The 25,797-nt window shown below is 39.0% G+C and overlaps 1 protein-coding gene across 7 annotated transcripts in view; it reads right to left on the reverse strand.

The window, feature by feature from the left end:
• Positions 1–25,797, reverse strand: part of CCSER1 (coiled-coil serine rich protein 1) — a 1,147,114-nt gene that overhangs the window by 173,538 nt on the left and 947,779 nt on the right. Inside the window, exons 10-11 of one of the 7 annotated variants that reach the window (XM_065596099.1) lie at positions 22,255–22,300; positions 20,899–21,024 (exon numbers count right to left, since the gene is read on the reverse strand). The exons of 5 other annotated variants lie outside the window; for them this stretch is intronic. In XM_065596099.1, the coding sequence (XP_065452171.1) occupies positions 20,899–21,024; positions 22,255–22,300 (172 nt within the window). The remainder of the gene's footprint in view (positions 1–20,898; positions 21,025–22,254; positions 22,301–25,797) is intronic. One more of the 7 variants, XM_042856411.2, reaches the window with a different exon arrangement.

The following is a 25,797-nucleotide window of genomic DNA, read 5'->3' on the forward strand; positions in this document are numbered from 1 at the left end:
AACTCGATGTAGTAGCACTTACTTAACCTAAAAGTGCAATCAGGACAATCAGCAGCTAATAAATTGCAAGGTAAATTTCCCACACTGGACTTATAATCTGCAACTCCACCTTGGAAGAACAAAGCAAGGCCACAATTCCCACATGGCAGAATTATATTTAGGATTTCTGCCTTTTTATTGTATTGGACTCTAAAGTTCTCAATCAAATATTCACATTTTTTTCATGAATAGCACATGGAAGGCATAGCAGCAGTTCTAAATCTGGAGGCCACTGGTCACTCGCCAAATACTTATTAAGGTTCAGTATAGAATTGGCTGGTCACTTGGGTGCTAACTTTCCTTCTTTCCAGCTACAAAGTCACATTTTTAAACAAAGCTATAAAAATATATCAAATACTCTCCTAATGTTACTTTTCAAGGTAAGCAATTGCTGTAGATGTCACAGGGGATGTTATGTGATGACAATGGGAGGGATTACAACTGCAAATGGGAAAGGATGTGTCCACAAGACAACCTGCATTGTCATGTGGTCCACACAATGGAAGGAAGTATGAGAATCCTCTAAGCCTGATTTGGTGATGCTCTTTAATAATTTATGTATCCTATATGTTGTCCTAGCTACTGGGATATTTATGCTATAGATAAATTGGTTTCGTTTAACAGGTTTTCTGGTCACTGGATATCACTGGTCCCAGACTCCTAAAGGGAGTCTGAAGGCACCAAACTCAGTCAGATGTGCTGTACAAGAATGGTTGATAAACAGGGTGCGGTAGCCCAAGGCCTGGTCTATGAGTTGGAGAATAGTGGAATTCTACCACATGACAGGGACAGTCACAAAGCCTGACACCTGAAGGGGAGCGCTTAGAAAGACCCAAAAGGGGACAGAAGTGCAGTTAGCCCTGCAACATTGACACTCTGAACATGAACCGGGGACTGATTGTGTCCAGAAAAACAATTCATTATCTATGGGAGGTCCAGAGAACTAAGGCCTTGGCTACACTTACCGGCAAGTTCGACGGCTGGAAATCGAACTTCTGGGTTCGACTTATCGCGTCTAGTCTGGACGCGATAAGTCGAACCCGGAAGTGCTCGCCGTCGACTGCGGTACTCCAGCTCGCCGAGAGGAGTACCGCGGAGTCGACGGGGGAGCCTGCCTGCCGAGTGTGGACCAAGGTAAGTTTGAACTAATTCGAAATAAGGTACTTCGAACTTCAGCTACGTTATTCACGTAGCTGAAGTTGCGTACCTTAGTTCGAATTAGGGGGGGTAGTGTAGACCAAGCCTAACTCATCTTCAATAAGATGCCTAAATAAATAAAAATGACAGGTCCCAATTATAGAAACTAGTTGGAATTTCCTGTTACGTAGGCTTATGGTACCTATTATGAAATTATTATTTTAAGTACAATTATCACTGATTTTTTTTTAAATGGAAAGAAGGGGGAGGAACCCACAACCCAAACATTGCTCGCTATTCTACAGAAACAACAAAATCCTGGCTTTTAATGCTTTTACCTACGTGATTATTTCCTTAGCTCCACGGGATATAGATTTAGCTTTATAAAATTAACATTTAATCATTCTACAACAATTATTTACACACACACACACACACACACACACACACACACAGACAATTAAGAAATTAGAAAAGACATTTGCACACAAAATACGGAGCAACTGTTCACCTCAGATCAAACCTTGCATGACCAAAACATCTGGTTACCCAAAGGAAGAAATGTGCCCTCCTGTTTTGGTTCCTAAAACACTTTGGTTCTTTTGAAAGTTTTACACCAAATCTATAAAAGTGTAAGCATCCAGTAGCAATAATGAGAAGTTAATTATTAAAGCATCAGATGCTGATATGAGACTATTCTATATATTTCCACCCGGTCCGAAGAGATTATGGGCTCTACTCACACATGCCTTTCCATGTTTCCCCAGTGGAAACTGGAGCACAGAGCCCCTAGTGGTCCATATTATCCACAGAGGAGAGGAGATACTGTCTCTGCAATGGAAGCCACATACAACTCCCACTGGGGTTCTGGAGTCTGACAGCACAGTCCAGAAGGTGAGTGTGGCTGGTTTGGGACAGATTGTGATTCAGAACACGCCGTGATTCAGCACCTACCTTAGGAGTTCCATCTAGGGGATGTCTACACCGCAAAAGAAAAACCCATCTGGCCCACGCCAGCCAAGTTGGGTTTGTGGGGCTTGGGGTGTGGGGCTGTTTCACTGCTGTGTAGGCTTCCAGGCTCAGGCTGGAGCCCGGGTTCAAGGACCCTGCGGGGTGAGAGGGTCCCAGAGCCGCATCCACGCCTGGAAGTCTACACAGCAATGAAATAGCCCCGCAGCCCGAGCTCAAGGCAGCTGGCACGGGCCAGCCGTGGTTTTTTTCTTGCTGTGTAGACATACCCCTAGGAACCCTACACTGTAAATAAAAGCTGCTTTCCACTGGAGTATTGCCTTTAGAAAAGAGCTGGCTGATACACTGTCTGTTCATCTGTGGGGTGAATGAACGCACTGACATTGCTTCTCCTAGTGCACAAAGAAGTCCAGTTTTCACTCCCCAGTTTCAAAAGGGCTCAGCCAAGGCGTGTGATTTTAAAATTAACAGTAAACATCCCACTAGCTACATCTTGTATGCGTCTTGTTTTCTATGTTGACTTTTGTTTGTATTTCATATGGCATATAAAGAAATTATATTGTTTTAAATCAACCATGTCCTTATTACTAGAGGCAGTAAGCTTTTACATAACATGCTGTTTTAACCAACAGAAACAAATATTATCCTTTCGGGGAGAAAAAAGAAAAAAAAATCGTTACTTCATAGAGAGGCTTAACAAGGTTTTGTAGTGAACACTGCTTGCTGAAATTTCCTGTAACAAATGCATAAAATAGCTACCAGCCAACTTTCAGGACACATTTATGTGCAATAGATGAATCTGACAAAGTGCAGGAAAAAAGAATCACATTTTCATTATAAAAGTGAGCTTGAGCCTCAGCAAGATTACCAAGTGACAGTAATCAATTGGTTTCACATAAAAGCAATGCAGTATATACTCTCCGAATGTTGGGAAGGAATGAAAAGGAGCATACATGTATCAGAAAAGAAAGAAAATATGTGAAAATAGTATATGCCACAATAAATCTTGTTAATATAGTAATTTAATTTATTATATGTACATCTATTTAAAATTGTATGATACCGAGTGCTCATCTTTAACTATCCCACATTGTTTTTGTAGATCATATGGGTAAGTATGATAAATACCCATAAATAATTCAAGTTATTTCAATTTCCTGCTTACATCATATTAAAAACATGTTATTCTTAATTAGTGCCCTAGGCAACCTATTTTATGAGAAAACTGAAATGTACTGTATTTAAGCAACAGAAGAGGGAGCAATCGATGGTACAAACATTAATTTATCTAATCTGTATAGATTGGGTACTGGTGTGTTTGTGTGAGAGTTAAAAAAGAAAAGGAGAACAGTTCAATGTTTTGATAATTAACTCTTCTCAACACTTTGAAGTAAAACAGCTACAAGTGTGGGGTTTCCCCCTCCCCCCAAAAATATTTTGGGACGATACAAAGATAATTGTGGGGAGCTTTATATAACAAGTGAAACCTGGAAAAATCCTACCTTTTAATACAAATAGTGTTGAGAATAGCAGCTTTCATGTGATCTATTTACTGGATATAGACTGTAAATAACTGATTGCTAATTCTTGTTCTGCTAGTTAACTTATGAGAAAAAACAGGCTTACAGCCACAGAACAGTTAACTGCTCATAAATCAGTATTTCTATTCACACTTACAGATATATATCAGAGCAGAAACTGGTCATAATGTACAATATTTATATACATATATAAAGACACACAAGTGTGCCAATTAATGCAGCTTCATTGGGTTTCTCCAAAATAACTTAATAAACCGAATGTGACAATGGCCCTGTTAATTGTTAACATTGATTTCCCAGTAAAAGTGTTCAGCCCCTGGAGTTAAGTACGGTAACTATACTGAGCCATTGTAAATTAACTAGTCCCCCAAAGATTGAAATGTTGACCAAAACAATTAAAAATAAGTTCATAATTTATCTTTTGAGACCAACTTTAACTTTTTTATTCCATGTTTTTGTTGTATAAAGGGGAAATGCACTACCAATTAATATGGTAAATACAAAGTTAAATATAATCTAAGGCTCCGATCCCATAAACACTTATGATATATATATATATATCATGTATCTATAGATATATGAGCAGCCCTGTAAAAGCAGTGGAACTACACACCTCGGTAAAAGCTCACAAGTTTGGGGACTAAAGACATATTCCTTGTGTCATAAAATAATGTTACATTTGTTCACTGCTTTATATTTTCAATAAACCCAAAAGAAAAACTAAAGCAAAGAGGAAAGAGAAACAAATAACTGGAATCAATGTTTTAATTTAATGCCCTCCAAATTATTATATTTGAATAAGGCCATTTCAGAAAACTAACAGCTGAAGTTAACAGGATATTTCTGACACTCGGGTGGCAGAGTATGAACCCGTTCACCAGTTTTAGAAGTGACTATCACTGGCTGAGAGTTTTCCATCCTCTCTGCAGATAAGATCAATTGATCTGATTCAGGACAGTCTCTCCGGCTCCACAGAAGATTTGTCACAGCAGGAGGGATCTAATACATCATTTAACTTGATAGAGTTTCCTCCAGCTTCGCAACTGGAGATTTTAGCTGCGCCTACACTAGGGTATTTCTCCAAAAAATTCCCACCATTGTACCATCTGTAGCCCTACCCCTCTACACTAGTTAAACACAGTCTGGTCCATAATATGAGAAGATTGCTAATGTTTCCTTCAAGACAAGAAAGTTGCCAGTGACCAATAAATGTGCCGCAGTCTGCCTTTGCTTAAGAAACTCATTACTGCCTAGTCCCAAAGTTCCCCCTTCTGGGGAAGGTGATTGAGAAGGTGAGAGGATTAACTCCAGCAATATCTCATATCCTTTAATTTTTTGGATCGCTATTGGTAAGGTTTCAGCATTGGATAGGACACACATGTCAGATACCAATGCTGATATTATTAGATGTATCGTTATTATTATTACATCACCTTCAATATCAACAATCGTGGGGTGCTTTAGACTCACTGCAGAACTCAGTAGAGATGAATAGTGTCGCTTTGAATTGGATCCACTCATTCTTTTCATAGAGAATCCAGAGTGATAGGCTGACCAAATTGTTCATCCCTCACCATGACTCTGACTTCCATCTTCCTGTTAATTCAACATGTGTATCTAGTCACCCACTGGGGCAAAGAGATGTTAGAAGCTGTAACATCACCAGTAAGTTGATGAAAATTAGCCCCATTTTGCACTTTTGTCTAACCAAAACACTGCTTATTCAGACACTGCTTTTCCAGTGTCTGAATAAGATGGAGGTAGTGCTTGTTACAAACCCCTACAAAACTGGCAGGAGCTGTGCCTGCGCATTTGATAGAAGGTGTATACCTGTCAAATGTCAAAATGAAAGTCTTACTGAATTCATCTTTACTCTCAGATTCCCAGGTAGCAGGGGAGACTAGAAATGCCATTGTTCACTTTAGGCTGGAAAATAGATGATTCTCTGCCCTCTAGATACAATTGTCCATCCCTTTCTCACCTGTAACTACAACTACTGTATGTGAGGCTATCCCTAAAGACAGGGCCGGCTCCAGGGTTTTTGCCGCCCCAGGCGGCGCAAAAAAAAAAAAAAAAAGCCGCGATTGCGATCTGCGGTGGCAATTCGGCAGGAGGTCCTTGGCTCCGAGCGGGAGTGAGGGACCGTCCGCCGAATTGCCGCCGAATAGTTGGACCTGCCGCCCCTCTCCAGAGTGGCTGCCCCAAGCACCTGCTTGGCAAGCTGGTGCCTGGAGCCGGCCCTGCCTAAAGACCAGCCAGTAGTTTCAGCCAGTGCAGAAAGTGGCTGTCTGCTGGACTGTTAGGTAGGATAGACTGGGGAGAGCTTAATACATCTGTGCTCTGCATTATTTGCTGACTGCAATTTCACTTCAGGATACAACTCTAGATGAATACTGAATACTACCAGAAAGTCCCAAAAATTATCAAAACACAATTCTCAGCCTATAACACATTATGGCAGTTGCAACTAGTGGGGACCATAAGTCCGTCAAGTCCCAATGGCTGAATTTGGGAGAGAGGAAAAAGAAGGATGTTTTCAGTAGCATGGTCTCCAGTAGTCAAATTACAGGTGTACCAGTACAGCAAAACAGTACCCAAATATTCCAATGAATTAACCCCACTGATTGGCTTAGCTGATAGTCACAGTTCTTCCTTTTCATATATTTGCAAATGTTTTGTGAATCTGTATTCATAAGAATGTTAATGGAAATCAAAAGGACTGGGAAAAGTTTTCACTAGTGTGAAAAGCTGTTCAAGAGAATATTCACTATAAAAGTGCTCCTGTGGCCATACTGAAAACCTTTTTATTCCTCAGCACAATAGATTTGAACAATGATGTTTGTGGATAATCTGCAAACAGAAAAAAAAAAAAAACAAAGATTCCTCCTATGGATAAAATTAGGAAACAGAAATAATATTTTGTGGCTCAGGTGACCAGTCATACAGTGAGCAATAGTAACCAGTTTAGGTTCATATACAAACCATAGGCTCCTTGCCTACACAAACTATTCATCACATGATTCAAAATAATAAACATTCATAAAAATCACAGTCTGTGGATAACTGGCTAATAGACAATGAGATGAATTTGGTAGTGAATGTATTCATGATGGACAGTTGAACTAGATTTATTCGCTATAGTGATCCATATGAGCCTCATTCTCATCACTTGCAAAGCATGATACAAAAGAGACTTCTATAGTCTAGTGTTCCTGTGACATAAGGTGTCAGTAAATCCTGGCTCTCGGCAAAAGTCTCTCTGATGAGAGTGGAAAATGTAGAATATAGTTTCCCAATTAGGAAAATATTGTATTTGTAATTTCAGTTTTTAAAATGTTGCTTAGATGTGATGGTGCTATGCCTTATAAAACCTCATAGTTACCACAGTGACCATAGCAATAGTCACCATAGAAATTACTAATATAAATAAATATAAATATACAAAATAAAGCCTGTGTTAAGGGCTGCCATTTTGTCTCATTTCCAATGACAAAGAAATAAGCTCAGAAAAGCAAGATAAGTGAAAGTTTTAATAGCTATTGCAATAAAAAGTTTTTCTTGTATAAAAGTTCTATAGAACATAATAGCAAATGATAATCTTTCTGTAGGTTTATTGAACAATTCTGCACCATTTAATACATAATTAAATTCCTGCTATAGAAGTATGAGATAGTTCAAAAGCCCTATTGTCTATTAAACTGTGTAGGGGTTTAGAATAATTTTTTCAGAACCCTATGCAATTTCTATAGAATCCCATCGGTTCCATCTCTGTTAAATTATTCAGAAATTTGTCATAAGATTTAATCTCATTTTCACCAATGCAACATAGATATCATTGGCAATGAAAGCAGAAACAACCACCAGGGGAAACAATTCCTTTGTCAGTCACTTCCAGATCCTGTTTCCACTACTATTTAGAGAGTAATTCAGCGGGAGGCAACCTGCGGCCCGTCAGGGTAATCCACTGGCAGGCTGCAAGACAGTTTGTTTACATTGACCGTCCGGAGGCACAGCCGCCCGCAGCTCCCAATGGCCGTGGTTCACCGTTCCCGGTCAATGGGAGCTGCGGGAAGCAGCGAGCAGCACATCCCTCAGGCTTTGGTGTCCCTCCTAGTCTCTGCTTGTGGCACATAATAGTCTAGTCTCCTGTGGGTTTAATGCTTTGGTCTCATTTTGGTTGTTGGGTTTACTGTGTAGGTGCTGGGTGGTGTTGGTAGCCTGTGATATATGGGAGATGGGATGAGGTGATCTAATGGTCTCTTCTGGACTCAAGATCTAGGACTATCATGGTATTTGGGTTTCGCACAACAGGGTCTCATTAAGTATTTCTTCCTTTAATATAAAGCAGTGTTTTTCAAGGGAAATTTTATTTATAAAGAAAAACAGCAAGAGTTTCTAAATAAATCCAAGTCTGAGCTGGATATTCAGTATTCAAGTAGGAGGAGAGAGCCAAGAGAGTCCCACATTCAGACTTTGGTCCTTCTTCCCTATACTTATCAACAGTTTTCTGAAAGTTGACTTCCTCTAAGTTCCTAGACATTACCTTATAGGTAAACATACTATCACTCTATCACACCCCCTATGAGGAAGCTATCTATCATAACACTGTGTACACAATAAAAATTCTTCTTTGAAGGTAAATCATGCCCTTCTTAGAGGACTAATCAGGGAATTAAAATGCAAACAAAAATAAAACCCACACAGCAGCTGAGAACATTAAAAGTTTCTCTGTCTGTTCTAAATCGAAACTCCATGATTTTTTGAGTGGGTTCTAAATTTGGTAAAATGAATTCTCCCATTCCCAGTGTTTTAAAATAATTACTGTTTTAAAACTTTCACTGTACTAATGCCTGTTTCTATGGAAACAGGCCTGAGAGCAGGAGCTACCAGCAGAGGAATCAGAGTTCTTTCTGTGAAATGAAAGGCTGTTAAAAATAGTAATAAATGAATAAGGTTGTTTAAGATTCCCAAATTCTTAACAGAATAGATATTTAATCTCATTTTACAAGTAACAGGCATAATACTGCTCTCATTGAAGTTAATGAGAGTTTAGCTTTTGGTAGGAGTGGGCCTAAATAGCTGAAAATGAATCTCCTATTTAAGGTCTGATCCCAAACCCTCTGAAATCATTGGGAGAATTTGTCACCGATTCAATGGGTTTGATCAGGCCCAGGAGTGGGACTATTAAAGTCAAGTTAATCACACACGGGATCAAAGCCCTACAGATTTGATGACAGTGTTGTGTTTCCTGTACAATATCTGATAACAATGTTAACTCATAAAGGAGGGTTAGATTATTATGGTAAGGGTTAGATCATTTATTTAAATCCGTTTTCTTAATGTGCCTCTCTGGTCCATCAACCTTAAACATTCATATACTTAATTTTTTTTAAAAGTATATCCATTTAGCCAGTTAGAATTCCTGTACAGCTCACCATTTCTCAAAAGCCTGAAAACAGATAAACTGTACAGTTTCCACTAAAAGTCCATCAACATAGACCCTGATCTTGTATACATTTAAGCATACAAGTAGTTCTGCTCAGTTAAATGCCTAAACCCACTCACATGTAGTTTTGTAGGATTGGAGCTTTGGTGTCTTTTGGACCAAGAAGTTGAAAGAGCGTTCAACAGACAAGACTCCTCTCACTGAGTGTACTATGCCAGGAGACTATCAGCTTGAATGCCTCGCTCTGATAAACAGCCAAAACTAATGATGCCATTAACTACTCCAAGAGAACTACACAGTCTTTATGTCTGAACCCTGATAGTGTAAGCTGCAGTCTTAACAGGTAAAAGCTTGTCAGCTCAGCTTTTAAGTACATATTTATTTGCAATTTTTAAATCTACAAGAGGGCATAGTTAATTACCAAGTGCTCAGTTTTCATTTCCATTTTTAAAAAAGTCTTCTCCATTCACCTTTCATTTCAGCAGATGATTGCCAGCTGAAAATCGCTTTTAGAAATAGGCTCAAAAATACTTTTGGAGCTAAAAGGTAAAACTATAGATTCTAGAAGATTGTAGCATTTTAACTAGAAAGAAGCTTGAATAATACTTACATATTTTTCAAATAGTTTAGTTAGTTTTCTCTCCTTTTTAACCTCAAAATATTTTATATTGTTCAAATCTGTGTATTTTAATAGAAGCAACAATGTACTTTAAGGGAGGTAATTGCACCACATATCCATATTTACAAGGAGATTTACCTATATATTGACATAAGACAATTCATGCTTCAGTTGTGGTGCAAAACAAACAATGATACACAATGCTGATGAGTGCCCGCTAACCAAATTCAGTAGTGGGTTTCGAAAGCTTCACTCGCCCGCTAAGAACGCTTGCCTTGGCAAATACGCAAACACTAAATAAATCCTGACATACATGCATACATAAAATAAATCATGACTCATAATAAAGCAATTCTTCAAGGTATAGATGAAGGCCTGTTCAATAGATTTGCAATAAAAATAAACTGCTTCTCAATGCCTTTTTTCCTTTTCCCCACTCTTTGAATTACAGTAACACTTTATTTGCTTTGGCTATAACTGTTTAATTTCAGCAGCATAAAAGTCAAGGCATCACTTTCATAAAGTATGACAATTTTTTTTTTCAAACTTTCACTTTGAGGGAGTGCTACAAAATCAACAGCTTGTAAGTATTTTCTTTGCATATAATTATTTACAAAACTAGGGTGTTTCTATTGTGTATTTCACTGGAACACAATCGATTTTAAGAAATATTTGAAAAATAATCTTAAAATACCAAAACAAAAAAACCCTTGCAAACTAATATTTATGTCCAATTTGGGTTATAATGTGCAAGTTCCCAAATATGACCCTGGGTCTCCTGATTTGCAGCTCAGTTTAGTTCTGTGTAAAAAAATTTAAGGTAAAGCACTAAAAAAGGTTCAAAGTAATTTGCTTCAAATTGAAAACTTTAAATGAGTTTCAGTGAGTCAAACCACAAAAACTATAGCAGAGAAGAAAGACTAATCTGGGAAATTGCCACTAGAGAAGTTTAAGAAAGGACCATTCTGCCAAGAAGTGATTGATATGGTAGAGAGAAGACTTTTTTATTTCCCCTTTCATCTTGAAAGATGTATCATTAAAGGTAGAGAACATAAGCCTACTGTGCCATTTTCTCTGATTATCATGAATTACGCAATGGGGCGGGGCATCATTTCTAAAGGCACATCTTATTTTTTCAAGAGTTTAATGTTTGCAGTATCTAAATGGAATTACATTTGAATGAGGTTAATTTTCTTCCCACGCCATATTCACATCCACCCACACTTTAAAACAACTATGCAGCCTGAGTGAAGGTGTCATTGGCATACCACACAACCGTTAGACACTACTTTCAGAACATCAGCTTCAAATAACTACTGAGCTCAGGTGATGATTACATAAAGCAAATGAAACCAAGTACTTGAAGGAAATTGTAGCATAAATAATGCAGCCATTCTACACAGGAATTGCCATGTAGAATCAGATCCATGGTCTCCCATTGTTACTCCTTTTCTACCCCAGCAGCTAGTGAAAATTTGGGGCTGTCAAGGTGGTCCAGCTGGGAGTAGATATTGATGATACAGTCTGGTATTTTCCTTGATACAATCTTGTTTATTTACAAGGAACATACAAAGTCCTGCTTCTCTGAATACAGGAGGAATAAAAAAAAACAAAGGTAGCTTCTTTGCTTACAGCCACAAACCTCTTTTTCCAGCACCTGACCCAGAAGCCTCTAGCTTCTTGCAGGGTCACACTAGGCTTGTTCAGGCTGTCCCCCTGTGTCTCCCAATTTCCCTTCAGCAAGGTGGTTCTCTCTCTCTCTCTCACTGTCACTCACACACTTACTTTAAAACTCTTGGGGGGTTACATGATAGAGCTTCTAGTCAGCATTTCCACATCCCTGTGATTTTGAATGCTACTGCCATTGTTTCAGCCACCTTATTACAATTGCTTCTTTACATTTATTCCAAATGGAAGGTGGCAGCTACACATGACCAATAGCGATGTTTAGCCCAACCCACAACAATATAGTTCAGTAACCTGTCTCCAACAGTGGTCAGGAACCTGATGCTTCAGAGGAAAGTGCAAGAAACCCATCAAAAGGAAGAGATGGGTAACCAGTCCCCAATAATCTCCTAACCCGTAACAGTTAGAGATTGGCTTAAGCCCTCATAGACTTTAAGGCCAGAAAGGACCATCATGATCATCTAGTCTGGTTAAAACTGTATTTTAGCACTAACTATAAACCTTGATATTCTCATTATCCATATAAATGCACAATCCCTCTTTTAATCTTGCTAATTTTTTTTGCCTCAATGACATCCTGTGGCTATGACTTCCATAGTCTAGTTATATGTTGTATGAAAAAAAAAAGTATGTCCTTTGATCTGTTTTGAATTTGCTGCCTCTCTCTTTCATTAAATGTCACCTTGTTCTTGTGTTGTGAAACAGAACAAAAGCTACCATTCTACCCTTCCTATACCATTAGGTATTTTCTATACTTTATCCTGGCTCTCTTATTTGATGGGCGATCACTCGTTACCGAGTATGATCAGCTTCCATGGGAGTTATGGGTCCTCAGGTGGCTAATAAGGCCAATCCTTGAACCACAAGTTCTATTGCAATGAGGGCAGATGTTTTCAGGCTCAGCAGGAGGCTGTTGACCATGATTGGAAGGCAGTCTGTCCTTCCTTCTGCGCCTCTTGTCCTCTTCAACTTGTTGGTGAACAAGTTCAAAATGCAGGGGACCATCACGTAGGACTTCACTCCATTTTAAGCGATCCTGGGCAAGCGTCTCCCAAGCATCAATGTCAATATTACACTTTGTTAGGTTGTCCTTCAGTAAGTCCTTAGAACACTTCCATTGTCCACTCACATTACAGTACCCTTCTTTCAGCTGAGAGAACAGGACCTGTTTTGGGAGGCGATGGTCTGGCATCCAGACAATGTGACCAGTCCGGTGGAATTGCTGAAGGATGATCATTGCCTCGATACTGGTGGTCTTTGCCTCTTCCAGGACACTAATATTGGTGCGCCCGTCTTCTCATTTGATCTTCAGAATCTTACGAAGGCAGCATTGATGGTGCCTCTCAAGGACTTTCAAGTGGTGTCTATAGGTTGTCCAAGTTTTGGACCCATACAACAGTGTTGAGCGAATAACAGCTTGATAAACAAGAAGCTTGGTGTCTGTTCGAATGTCGTGATTTTCAAAAACCCTGTGCTGTAAACGAGAAAAAGCTACACTGGCACAGCTCAGGCAACGTTGAATTTCTGCATCAGTATCTGCCTTGGATGAAAGATGACTTCCAAGGTAGGCGAAATGATCAACGTTCTCCAGTGCCACTCCATTGATTTTGATAGATGGGGCATGCAATACCTCATTTGGAGAGGGCTAATAATATCATGAAGACTAAACTGCTCTAGGAGTGAGACCAAGACATGCGTAAGCATCAGCAAACGCATTCAAGATAGTGTGAAGATCTTTCTCAGAGTGGGCAAAGACTGCATTGTCATCATCATACAATAGATTTTGTGGAGATCTTACTCTTGGCTTTCAGCCTGCTAAGCTTGAACAGCTTTCCATCCATTCTGTAAATTTAAATTCTCTTATTTACCTCTCCTCTAAAGAAAGCAATCCTAATCTTTTCAATCTCACAGTTCACATTTTTTCATCCAGTGTGCATTATGTGGCATTTACCATCATTGAATAGGAGAACCCTGAATTGAAAGTGCCAAGGACCCACCATGAACCATTTGTGTGTCATGTAGATGTCAATATGCAAGTAGGTGTCTTACATATCGAGAGCCGTGAACCACATGCCTTTTCCTAGCAAGGAAATGATGGCCGCAAATGTGACCATGCAGAACTTCGGCTTGCAAATGGAATGGTTGAGGCGTCAGATATCCAAAATTTGTGTCCATCTACCCTTCTTGTTGAGTATCAAAAAATAGTTGGAATAGAACCTTGTGCCCTGAAAGGATGCGGGGATTGGCTCCCACTGCTCCTCTCCACAGAAGGGAATCCATCTCTAGAGTAAGAATACGGTTGTGAGAGTGATCCTTGGGACGGGATCGGGGTGGGGGGATGTAGACACATCATAAACTCAATGGTATAGCCATGTCGAATGACATCCGGGACCCATTTATCCATTGTTATTGTGCTCCATGCTGGCAAAGAGAGTTTGAGATGGTCCCCGAAAGGGATTGCTGGCAAGAACATTGGGACGCAAAGTAGTTGACAGCTCTCTAGTTGCACTCAGAAATAGTGCTTACATGAAGATTGAGTGTGTTGCATGGAAGACTGCACCCTCAGAACAGGTGGATGGGATCTTTGGATATTTCTGTGGAGGCTCGTAAGCAGTAGCACTATGTAAGCAGCAGAGGGTAAAATTTAGATTTGGTGCTGCCATATATATGCCTAAGGATTGCAAGGTGGCTCTAGAGTCTTTCAGTGAGTGCAAGGAATCAACTGTCTTCTGATTGAAGAGGTGTGATTCATCGAAAGGGAGGTCCTCAATTGTGTTCTGTACTTCCTAGTGAAACCTGAGCATGGTAACCAGGATTCCCTCCTCATGACAATTCCAGATGCCAATATGCGCGAGGATGTGTCCACTTAATTAACTGCAGCCTGAAGTATGGGCCAAGCGATCAACTTGCCTTCCTCTAAAATTGCTTGGGATCGGGACAATCCTGCTGAGGTAGTTTATCTGCAAAATCCACCAGATGCCCATAGTTTACAAATTCATATTTGGCCATCAGTGCCAGGCAGTTCGAGACCCATATGGTCTAACCTCTTGCCCTCCTTGTCAATGGGGGTGAAGCATGAATGCTGGATAGCTCACTCTGTGGCAGACTGAATCAACAGCAAATTGTGTGGAGGATGTGAAAAGAGAAACTCAGACCCCTTGGAGGGGGACATAGGATCTCTTTTATGCCCAGGGTGGGGTATGCCACACAGTGCACACCGGTTGGAAAATGGCATTGTTGATTGGTAGGGCCACCCTGGTCGGTATCAATGTGTGCAAAATGTCTAGAGTTGGTGCCGACTGTCCTGCACCTCTTCCAATAGGATCTGAACAGCATTAGGTATCCTCCATATCAGCTCCTGAAACTGACGATAGTCATCTGAGTGAGAAGAGGGCTTTGACCACACAGCCACATCAGGGATGATGAGGGAAACCTTCGGTACCGGGCTGATCAGCGCATTGTCTAGCCCCGGTTCCGAAGGTCTACTCAATAAAGGATGTGGCAGTAAAACAGGGGAGTCCACCCATGTTGAACAAAACGTTTCTGATGGTGAATATTGGGGCCATGAGCTCCTATATGGCCAATCTGGTTGATCTTGCTGCTGCTACAACTGTGTCCAAGGAGCCAGGCACCAGTGGCTCCTGGGCAGAGATAAGGAACGGTATTGCCACGGTGCCATCAGAACCCTCTGCTAGTCAAGCTTTCGGAACAGAAGCAGCTTACCATGGGCAACATCCAAATCTCTGACTCTGAGGAAGAGGAGTCCTACAGAAATGGTGGTGCCGATAGAGCCAACAGAACGGGGTGTGTTGTAGGAAAACTGCCAGAAGGTGGCAGATCGGGCCCTCTTAGCAGGCGAGTGAACTGGAACATGTGGAGACTCATTCTTTCCAGGGTGAACAGTTCATGAGGCCCAGGAGCACTTCCAAGTCTCTCCGGAGTCAATGGCACCCAGTCTAAGGACAGCACTAGGTCCAGTGAAGGGACCTTGTCTCAGGGCTGACAATTCATGAGACACCATTACTTTACTGACACATTCAAATAATTCTAATAGAATAGTGAGCCAGGATTTTCCTTTGCAGAAACTACTGCACAGGAATCAAATCATGATCTTCCAGGTATTTTAATATATTCTTTTAAATTATCATTTTGAATAACATGCCCACAATAGCAATTTTAATGACAGCCAGTTCATTCCTTAACTTCTTCAGAACTCTTGGATGTATACCATCTGGGCCTGGTAACTTGCTGCTTTTTTAATTTATCAATTTGGCCCAGCATCTTATTTTCTGTCATCTCAACCTTTGCTAATACCTCATCTTGATTACAAGGAAAGAACAAGACTGGGGTAGATATTTCTGATGCAGACTGATTCAAAGAAATCACTTAGCTTCTCAGCAATGTCCTTATCTTCCTTAATTGCTCTCTTTAATTCCTGGTGATCCAGCAGACCAATCAATTCCTTCACAATCCCTTCTTATAAATCTTAGCCCTCTTAATTTCCCTCCATATTAACTGCTGAGATTTATGCTCCTCTTTGTTGGCTTCATGAGGATTAGATTTCAAAGTACCAAAGGATTTCAGTGGGGCTCAAATAACTGCTTAAATTTTGCCATTTAGCCATATTAATCTATTTGCATTCCTGGTTCACTATTTTTTTCAGAGATATGCATGTCTTTTGAGGCTTTATTATTGTTTCTTACTATATACATACATTATATATATATATATACACACACACATATATATATATACATATACATATATATATACATATATATATATATAAATACTTACTTTTTCTTCTATTTTACTTCCTTTACTTTGATGTCAGGGCCTTTTTTTTTTTTTTAAACACTAGATTACTCATTTCATTGAAATTTCCCTTTGTAAAGGTGAGTTTGGCTATGTTAGTTTTTGGTACCTTTCCTCTCCCTAAAACATTGAAACTAATCATATTGTGATCACTATTACTTAGTGGCTCAGCTCCTGTTAATTCTTTAACTTCTACATGTTACTTAAAACTAAGGCAAGAGTAGCCTTTCCTCTTGAGTGCTGGATCTAGCTGTTCCAGTACAATCACTTAAAGTGTGGCAAAAATGCTTCTTTAACTTTGTTCCATTGTCCTGTTTGACTAGTTTATATGCAGGTGGGTAGTTGAAGTTCCCCACTCTTTTTTTAAGACTTTGCTGTCGTTTTGATTTCCTTCAGCATTGTGCAGTCAGTATCATTTTCTTAATCCAGAGATCAACTATTAGTCCTATTAGTAGTACATTTGTATGTATTCTTACAGCTTGGGACTGATATCCATACAGACTCAACTGTGTAGTCCCCTCCACTCATAATTGTATCTCATTAGCTTCTATGGATTCCTTTAGATACAGCATTACAATCTCAGCTTTCTAACTTAGTCTGCCCTCCCTGTATAGTTTATAGCCCAGTTTTACAGTATTCCATTGATTTTTGTCAAGATTCTACCATATTTCAATAATGCCTTTTAGATCAAGGCCCAATTCCACTGCCAGACATTCTAGTTTAGTTCACCAATTTTTGCTTTAAAATGAAATTTTTTCTTAGCAAGTGCCTCTCTGCACTCAGAGCAGCAGTTACATAAAGGTTGGACTCTTCAGAGCCCAAACTTCACCTTGAAACAGTTGGACGGTAAAACTTCCTTAGTAAAGGGTCTATTGCTATGGAAGTTTTGCTTGAAATTAAGCTGCTCCCAAGACTTACCACCTTCAGGGGATGGTGAAAGAGTCACCAATTCATATAGGTGTTGTAATAGAGGAACAAAGTCCCCTGAATCCACTATTTCAATAAAAGGCTTTGTAGGAAAAGAGAGCGCCATGCTCAATTAGGTGGAAATCCTTATAGCAAACTAATGTATATAGTATATGAGCTAAGATTCCATGGTCACTTTAGAAACGCTTGAAACAATAACCATATTACATTTCTTGAATTCACTGTTCATTGGGTAATGTGCCTGGTTTTCTCATGTTATAAGATCCCAAATGTGCAAGTCAGTGACAGATAGTGAAATAGAAGAGAAACCAGAAGTTTGTGACTTTGTTCTGGGTACTTCTAATGCCATAGGACTGGTTAAATTTTAAGTAGTTAATGGTGTGCTACACACATATACGCTCAAAACAGCACTGAATTTCACACATTGAACTCTTATTTCAGTAGATAACAATATCTCGGGAGAGGGTAATGAGTATATTCCCAGCCATGAAAATAATCATGACAAATCTTTAACAGTTTATGGGTACAAGAACATAGGATTTTTAGGACATAAGGAAATCAAATAGGTTTACCTACTGGTAAGTCCTTTCCATCATAAAAGTTGGCAGCTGTGCCCCTTTAGTTGCTTCCATTACTGCCCTTGAAAATATTTTGTCTATACGGTACCCTGAAGATATCTTCATCTGTGTTACAGTGTCTCCTTAACAGGTCCAGAACAGACTTTAGGCCTATGAAGTATAAGGTTCCCTATGATCTCAGAAGAACTGTGAATGAGATATTTTGTAATGCAGAGATAGTAGCAAGGCACCATCTAAATATGATAAAGTGATGAAATAATCTAATAATGGAAAGTATCCTTTAAGGAGAATAATAGTCCAATGTGAATAGTGTAATTTAAAAATAAAATATTCCAAAATTAAAATATACCAATACACCAACATCTAGTATCTTTCATAAGGAGTTATGCTTTTTCTTCTATTTAATATTTGTAAATATGGACTGGAGAATGCTTTTATCATTTTCTTTTCACAGATAGATTTCTTTGTATTTTAATGCAATGAAGTGCAAAAACCCCGTATGTACCTTTGAACATAATTTATACAGGTCATCTGAGATTGTCTGATGCACTCTATTTATATTTGTTGAGTTATTTACATCACCAGAGTATTGCAGTGTCTCCCAAAGAGTAGCAGTGTTTATCCTCACAACACCCTCGGAAGTATTATTCTCTCTCTCTCTCTCTCTCTTTTAAACAGAGAGGAAAATCTCAGGCAGTGAGAGGTTAAGACTGAACTCTTCAAACATGTCATTTTTTTTTTCTGATGTCCAAGTGGCAAACCCTAAGGTCTGATTATGTTAATCCACCACACCAATCTAACTCATTAGGAGCAGCAGGTCTTCAGTGTTTCTGAAAAGGAGTCTCAAAGTTTCTCAATCTGGTCACCCAAAAAAGGAAACATCCAAACCAAGTGGACCCTGTTAAGTATTTTACTTCATGATTTGTCCATAGTTGCATAGGAAGTCTGAGGCAGAGCTGTGACTAAAGCCCAGATTTCCAGATTTCCCATCTCAGCACCATCTTTCGTCTCATCATGCTATGATGGATAAGTGCCCCCATCTGAGTTCTGTTTTATCAGCACATCATTATCTCCTTATTTCATTTTATAAGTCATTGGTATACAGGTGAACCAAACTAGTCCCAATATTTATCATTAGAGCCTTTTTGCTGTTACTTCTGTTTACCCTAGACTGTTTCCACTAACATTGCCCTCTGTTTCTGAATCCTATTTACCAACTTAATCAAATACATATTCAGTATCGGTTGCATGTTTTCCCACTTCTGCCTCTACCGAAGTCTGCCACGAAAAACAGAACGAAAGTCACACACTGATCCTTTTTAACTAGTGCTTTTACATGTTGTGAAAGAAGCAAGCCTCAAATTATATATTCAAATTAGATCCTTATCCTTGCAATTGGTGGTTCCTAGTTTATAGCCAGGTAGTTAAAATGCCCCATTAGTAGGAGCTCGTTATTTTAACAAGTTTTTAAAATTCTCTCTTATTTTCTATTACCCATTAAGTTGCTGCTTTTCATCAGTAGCCTCTGAGGGCATGATGCTACTAGAGGAAATCTGAGATCACCGAATTAGTACAAAGCCTCTCCCACTTTGTGCCCTTCAGTTGTGGAGATGCCTGGAAATCCATATGATTTCCCAGTGATTCTCAATACCCATGGGGTTGGAGGGTCATGCAACCTTGCCCACTCTTTGGGAACATGAACCAAACATTGCTGACAACATGACACACTGGAAACCTCGTGAGTAAGAAATTAATCCTCAGTCTATTTCTGCTTAAGTCAGTGGTGTTTCCCGAGTTATAAATTTGGAGCAATGAGTTTTCAGTAACTTTAGCATTTCCTAAAGGTTTTTCCATAGGAGAACATGAGATTTTCCCAGTGGGATTAATCCTGTGATGTGCTGAGCACTTGCTGTGAGATGCAGTGTTCTCATTTCCCATTTTCTTCAGTGAGAGCAGAGAGTACTCATTACCTTGTAGGATTAGAACAATTGCCACTAATGGCTAGAGTCTGATTTGGAATCAATGCCCATGCAAGGGAGTACTTGCTCACTTATTCTCTCCATAGAGCCAATGGGTGAGTAGGGTGGTAAGGTGTGGGGAACAAATGGAGCCTGGGCTCCAACCCCCTTACTCACTGGCCTGAGTAGCTCAACTCTATGCAGTAATTTACCGTTTATATTGATCTGTAGAAAATCATTACCCTCCACAGTAAGGGGAGAGCAGGGAAGGGAACAAATAGATTCTATTCTTGGGTTAGTGCATAAGCTTACTTAGGGATGGAACCAAGGTCAAATTGTAATCTTTGAATAGTATATTGTCACAGTGTCAATGTCTTCACTTTGCCACAATATTTATATTCCAGAAATATCTTTACCTCTGGCTATATGGAGCAACAGAAAATATTCTGGCGACAATATCATATTCTACTGATATTATGCATATTCCAGGATGTTATGGTTAAAACACAAATCTTCTCTGTACATATAATTCTAGCCACCCATCTCTCTAATCTGTGTGTTTTGGTTTTTGCACAGTACATTGCTGTCTAGAAATAGTCCTAACCTGATCATTTTACCACAGTTAGTCTTATTTTTCCTTGCAAGGCCTGATACCTTTTGGTGTGTATTATTATTTCCTATCTATCTATTTACATACTTAGTTCAGTTGTTCTTCATTCCTCTCTGCCTCATGGTCCCACTTCTTTCTTTACGTCCACAAATGTAGTCACATCTCTGCCAAATGAAACACTTTCTATCCTCTGCATTGTGTTTCCTACTTTCGTACGCTGTGCACCTAAGTGCATCAGTCCTATCTGTTCCAAAGAAGACCAGATTACTTATAAAATAGGAAGTTTTAGACAGTGATACCTTCCATATTGCTATAGACAGTGATACCTTCCGGTAATTCCAATTACTGATAACTAAATTTAAATATCAGTAAAAATATCATGTAACCCTACATCCATAGTCTTGACTAATTTAGTATATCATATAAACCAGTAGCAAAGATGAATTTACAGACAGAAAGCAGACAGAAGTTCTAATTTTCATTTCTCCAGATTCATAAATATATACATCTCAGAAACTAAAATAGTTTAGGAAGGAGCTATAATCATTTGTCAAGAGACGGATAATAATTTACCTGGAATGTGAATTCCTTCCACTGTACCTTTAAGTAGCATAATATGAGCACAATTAAAATACTTTATCTGAATCGAGGTTTTTTTCTCCTGTAGTCCTATCCAGAAGAATTCAGACATCTCAGATACTTACATAATAAAGAGGAAAGTGAAATACAGATTATTATTATTATTATTTTGCAAAACCCACATTCGAGGACAAATGCTGTTTATTTTCCTATTGATTCACAGTTCAGCCTTGGTGAATTTATGCAAGCAAGATGTTTAGTACTGCCAACAGTGAAGGAAAGCGTTGTTCAACTTGGACTGTGCTTAGTGGATAAGCCTGTAATGTCATATTAGGATGAATCTATTTGGCATTCGGTGCTGATGCAGTGCACAATAATGGTAATAATGCAATGCATTGCTGTTTATATGCATGTGGCACAAACTGATGTCTTTGAGATGGACACTTAGATAAGGGAAGGTAGAAGAGAGACAGAGATGGACTCAGGGAATGTAAAAAGTTCATATCTCAAAGTCTGATGGCTCTTTTGAGACTTTATATATTAATTTTACATATATCTCAATCGCAGAAATATGATGATAAGGCAGACAGATTGTCAGAGAGATCATCTTGAACTAGAATGCAAGTCTCTCTTTTCCTGCACTAGCAAAGGTGTTTAAAATATAGCTCAGCTAGCTTGCTACTTCCTCCTGTTTTGGTAGGGCACTGAGGGAAGCTTTTAAGGTAGGGTGAATATTATCAATGTTAATGGGAAATTTTAAGTGAAAGAGGCAGAGATCTCACTAATGGACCCACCTTCATAACTCACGGGTGACTGGTTTGTGCTCCAGATTGCTCAGAAGCAATGGCCCATATATAATAACGCAGAACATACAGTATCATATACCCGGCACAAAGCTGTTTGATTTTGCATTTCTTAATCTGTTTATAATCATGGCTGTTTTGGTTTTGTTTGCCTGATAGAAGAGAACTGGACACAGATATTAATATGTAGATCAGAGAAAAAGTCATCCACAACCTCTGATGTTTGTATTCAATGATATGTTCAAGAGCTGAGCTGAGGTTACTGTCCTTACTCCCTCCAGACTTTGAGCCATTATGGGATTTTCTGCCCTCCTTGCAACTCTATAGTGAACAGTGCAGCTCTAATTATAATGTGCTGGACACAAGACAAACAAGTAAGGAAAAAAGGGGCTATAGGTACCATTAGCTACAAACACGTTACAGGCAATATACAACACTGGTGATTGCATATTGACCTTAGGGCGTTTAGTCTATATTGGCATGCCATGCTACAGCACATGAACACATATTCATCTTTACAACACAGAGCGGAATTTAAGAGACTCACATAATTGCCTGCGAGAAGGTACAGGAGCACTTCCATAAGCTGTGCCCTGTAAATAAAACACATTTTTTTTTTTTTTTGGAGCAAGGCACGTCAGGATTAACAGTAGCAAATGAAAAAAAAATGACAGGACATGAAGAAAATGAAGGCAAGTGAAACAAAATAAAAAGAGACTCGTTAGATAAAGTAGCTTCTTATTGCTGAAGAATTGCCATTCCTATTTTCAGAGAAACATAAATTATAATAGAGAAGGTTCTATGAGTAATCCACCCATCAACAGACACAATGAGCCAAAACCAGAAAAAAATTACAGTGTAAGACAGGCACATTCAAACTTGTCAAATTAAGTTTGATGAAAAGTAGAACACAAAGTATATATTAATGTGGCCTCCTTAAAAAAATTAGGTTCAGTTACATCAGTTTCTTAACTTATTCAGTCACTGTTTGAAAGTACAGTATATTTTAAATCAATACCAGAGTCACTGCAGTACACTTTGTTTCCTGTCACTCCCTCCTCACTTTCCTTCCAAAACTATTTAACAAATATTCCGTGAATCAGTTTGATGAAAGCTAAACCACTAGCTGATAAGAAGTTGCTTTATTAAATCCTTAATCAATAGATACCATAATTCTTTCAATAGATAGAGAATTATATCCTGCATGTATTATGCTGGTAATTGCACTGTAGCTCTGAATCACAGCCTATTCATTGTTCTGTTTACAGAAAGAAGCTATGAATCAAATGCCAAGTATCACCCCTTTGTGGTGACATTTGGCACAAAATGTGTAAGATAATAGTAATGGCTTGCAGAGAAAGAAGATAAGGTAAATATAGATTCCTACGGGATCAACACATACTATATATATATATATATATATATATAGTGGTGTTAAAGTTTGGCCAACTGCTTTACCTGAGATTCAGGTAGCTGTTGGAATTTGTTTCATGGGGTCATTTTATTTTGCAGAGCTTGTAAAATTCAGGCTGCAGAGTGGAGAGCACATGTTGTATGAATTACATAGGTACCTTCCTAACATCCCTCCTGTCCAAATAACTAATTCTTTCCCTGTCACAAATATTATTTGTTTTCCCAAACCTGAAGAAGAGCTCTGTATAAGCTCAAAACTTTGTCTCTTTGACCAACACAAGTTGGTCCAATAAAAGACATTATCTCACCCACCTTTTCTTTCCAATATCCTGGGCCCAACACAGCTACAACAACACTGCATACTTCTTTGTCACTTTGGCTACCTGGCTGCACAACCGAGGCTACTGCTTGCAAACCGTGGTCCAAATATACCAAGTGCAATTCTTTCAAAGTCATTTGGCCCAACGTGCCTGAAGCTTGTCAGTTCACACTGACTGTGTCATTGAGGTTTTGGGAATACTGAAAATACTGAGGTAACATATATATATTTAATTCAAAACTAGAAAGTTTTCTAGTGGCAAGCACTCTTTGAAGACATGGGAAACATCCTGGCATCTCTATTCTTCCTGTTGTGTGCCACTATGAGAACAAAACAGACAGAAAGTTACCTTTGCTTCATACATCTTCCTGTGACTTTTGTGAATCCCATTCTTTAGGCACCTATCTCCCTCCATTTATTGTAGAGGAATCCTAAACCCTTCACAAAGACTTTGTGAATCCCAGTGATTTTTTAAGTGCCTAAATGTTAGATGTTGTGATGCTAAGTGTAGCACTGCTTAAGTCCCATTGTGAATGTAGCCAGCCATCTTTTCAGTGAAACTTAAAATGGAGGCCCTGACTGCTTATAATTATAAACCGTGTAGCAGTTTTGCCAAGAGTAAGGATATTAATTCTGATGTTCTAGCCAGATTCTAAATAGGGTATTTATATTCCTTCCTACCTAATTTTCCCCTACAGTTTCAATTAGATAGAAGACTCCTGAAAACTATCTTAAACTGGAACCGTGCTGCTGCGTGCGGGCCAACAGCTACTGCATCCCATCCACAAAGAGGCTGGATTTAAATGGTGGCTGAAGTGACCAAGTTTGTGAAGTGCCCTGTGATCGGGTGCTATACAAAATCTAAAAGTACATAAACATTGCCGATGAGTGTTAGCCTTCTTGTTCCTAAATTAATGATTCATGAAGTCAAAACAATCTTCTTACATTGCTGTGAGACTACACTTTCTCCATCTTTCTGCTGGCAGAATTTAGTTAAGAGGGAACACCAAGAGAATAGCATCTCTCAGACTATTGTGTGCTATATAATAAAAGGTTTGGATCGGTGATATATTTGTCTTCCTGCATTATTCAAGGTTCAAAGTAGGACACTTCTGAACGTACTATGAGGCGATCACACATTTTAAATGGATTTAACTTGTTTTCTGGTTACTCCCACAACATGCTACTGGTACCTAATGAAGATGCATCTGAAACGGAAAGGGAATTTTATGTAGAGTTTGCATGCTAAGAGCTCTATAGAGCCGACTTTTCATGTACTGGTTTCTGCATACTTATGCTACAGACCGCTACAGGATGGGACTGAATCTGCTACAAAATTTGTGATGTTGTCACCCTCCAGTGGCTGGTTTATGAAGTCCTTTACTCTTGGCAGCTAATGGGAAATCTCCAATATTTTAAGCAGCAGAAGCTTGTGATTTGGGAAGAGACGCGGATACGTTTTTTATTCACCACTCTAACATTGACAGTTCTTCTCTGCTTTAATGAGGAGCATCAAGATGACAAGCCTTTGAATTGGGGAGGAAAAGATACAATTATAAAGGAGGAGAATACACTGAACATGGGAGATACTTGAGAAACCAAAATGAAAAACAGAGGAGCCTAAAAAAGAGAAACTGTTAGAGGTCATGAGATAGCAAGTATTTGGATCTTCCACGATGCTAATAAAAGGAAAGGGCTGGTGGGAGTTTATGCGCACCTAGCTATATCGTCTTTCCACATAAATTTAAAAAAATCTCTTTTTAAAAGAGTAGCTTTCGTGAGCTGGGAAACTGAGGAGCTTTTGTGTTACTATGGAGAAAGTGCTACAAGTACTGTAGATGAGGTGCAGTGCTACAAACATAACCAGACTGTCTTTTAAGAGGAGGGAGGAGGAATGAGGAAAAAGGAGGAAGATGCCATTTGTTTCAGGTATATCTGTCTGTAAAAGGGTCAAAAAGCCATTGCAAATGTAGGACTGCAATAAACTGTAGTTCAATAAAACAGCCTGAGTTTTTTGCCAACACGTTAAAATATGTAAAGACTACTTCAAAAGTGTAAGTGTTATTATTAAACCCATAATTGTTTTAAATATATTTTTGAGCCTTGAAGCAAATCTCTCTTCTGTGAGAGAAGTCTCTCATATTTTAATGTAGTTGTCAGATGTGCTAAGCAATTTCAGCTCTCATTGACATCAATGGAGCTTTGGGTGCTCTGCACCTTTTGAGGCCATTTCTCTATCTCTATTACATAGAGATATAACTACTCACACTTTTGCTCATACTATTTTGCAATGTATTCGTTTTTTCTTGCTGTTTATTTCTGTTAAAAAAAACCTGGAGACCACTGCACGTTCTAGCT

The sequence above is a fragment of the Chrysemys picta genome, chromosome 5, assembly GCF_011386835.1.
Source record: "Chrysemys picta bellii isolate R12L10 chromosome 5, ASM1138683v2, whole genome shotgun sequence".
NCBI lineage: Eukaryota > Metazoa > Chordata > Testudines > Emydidae > Chrysemys > Chrysemys picta.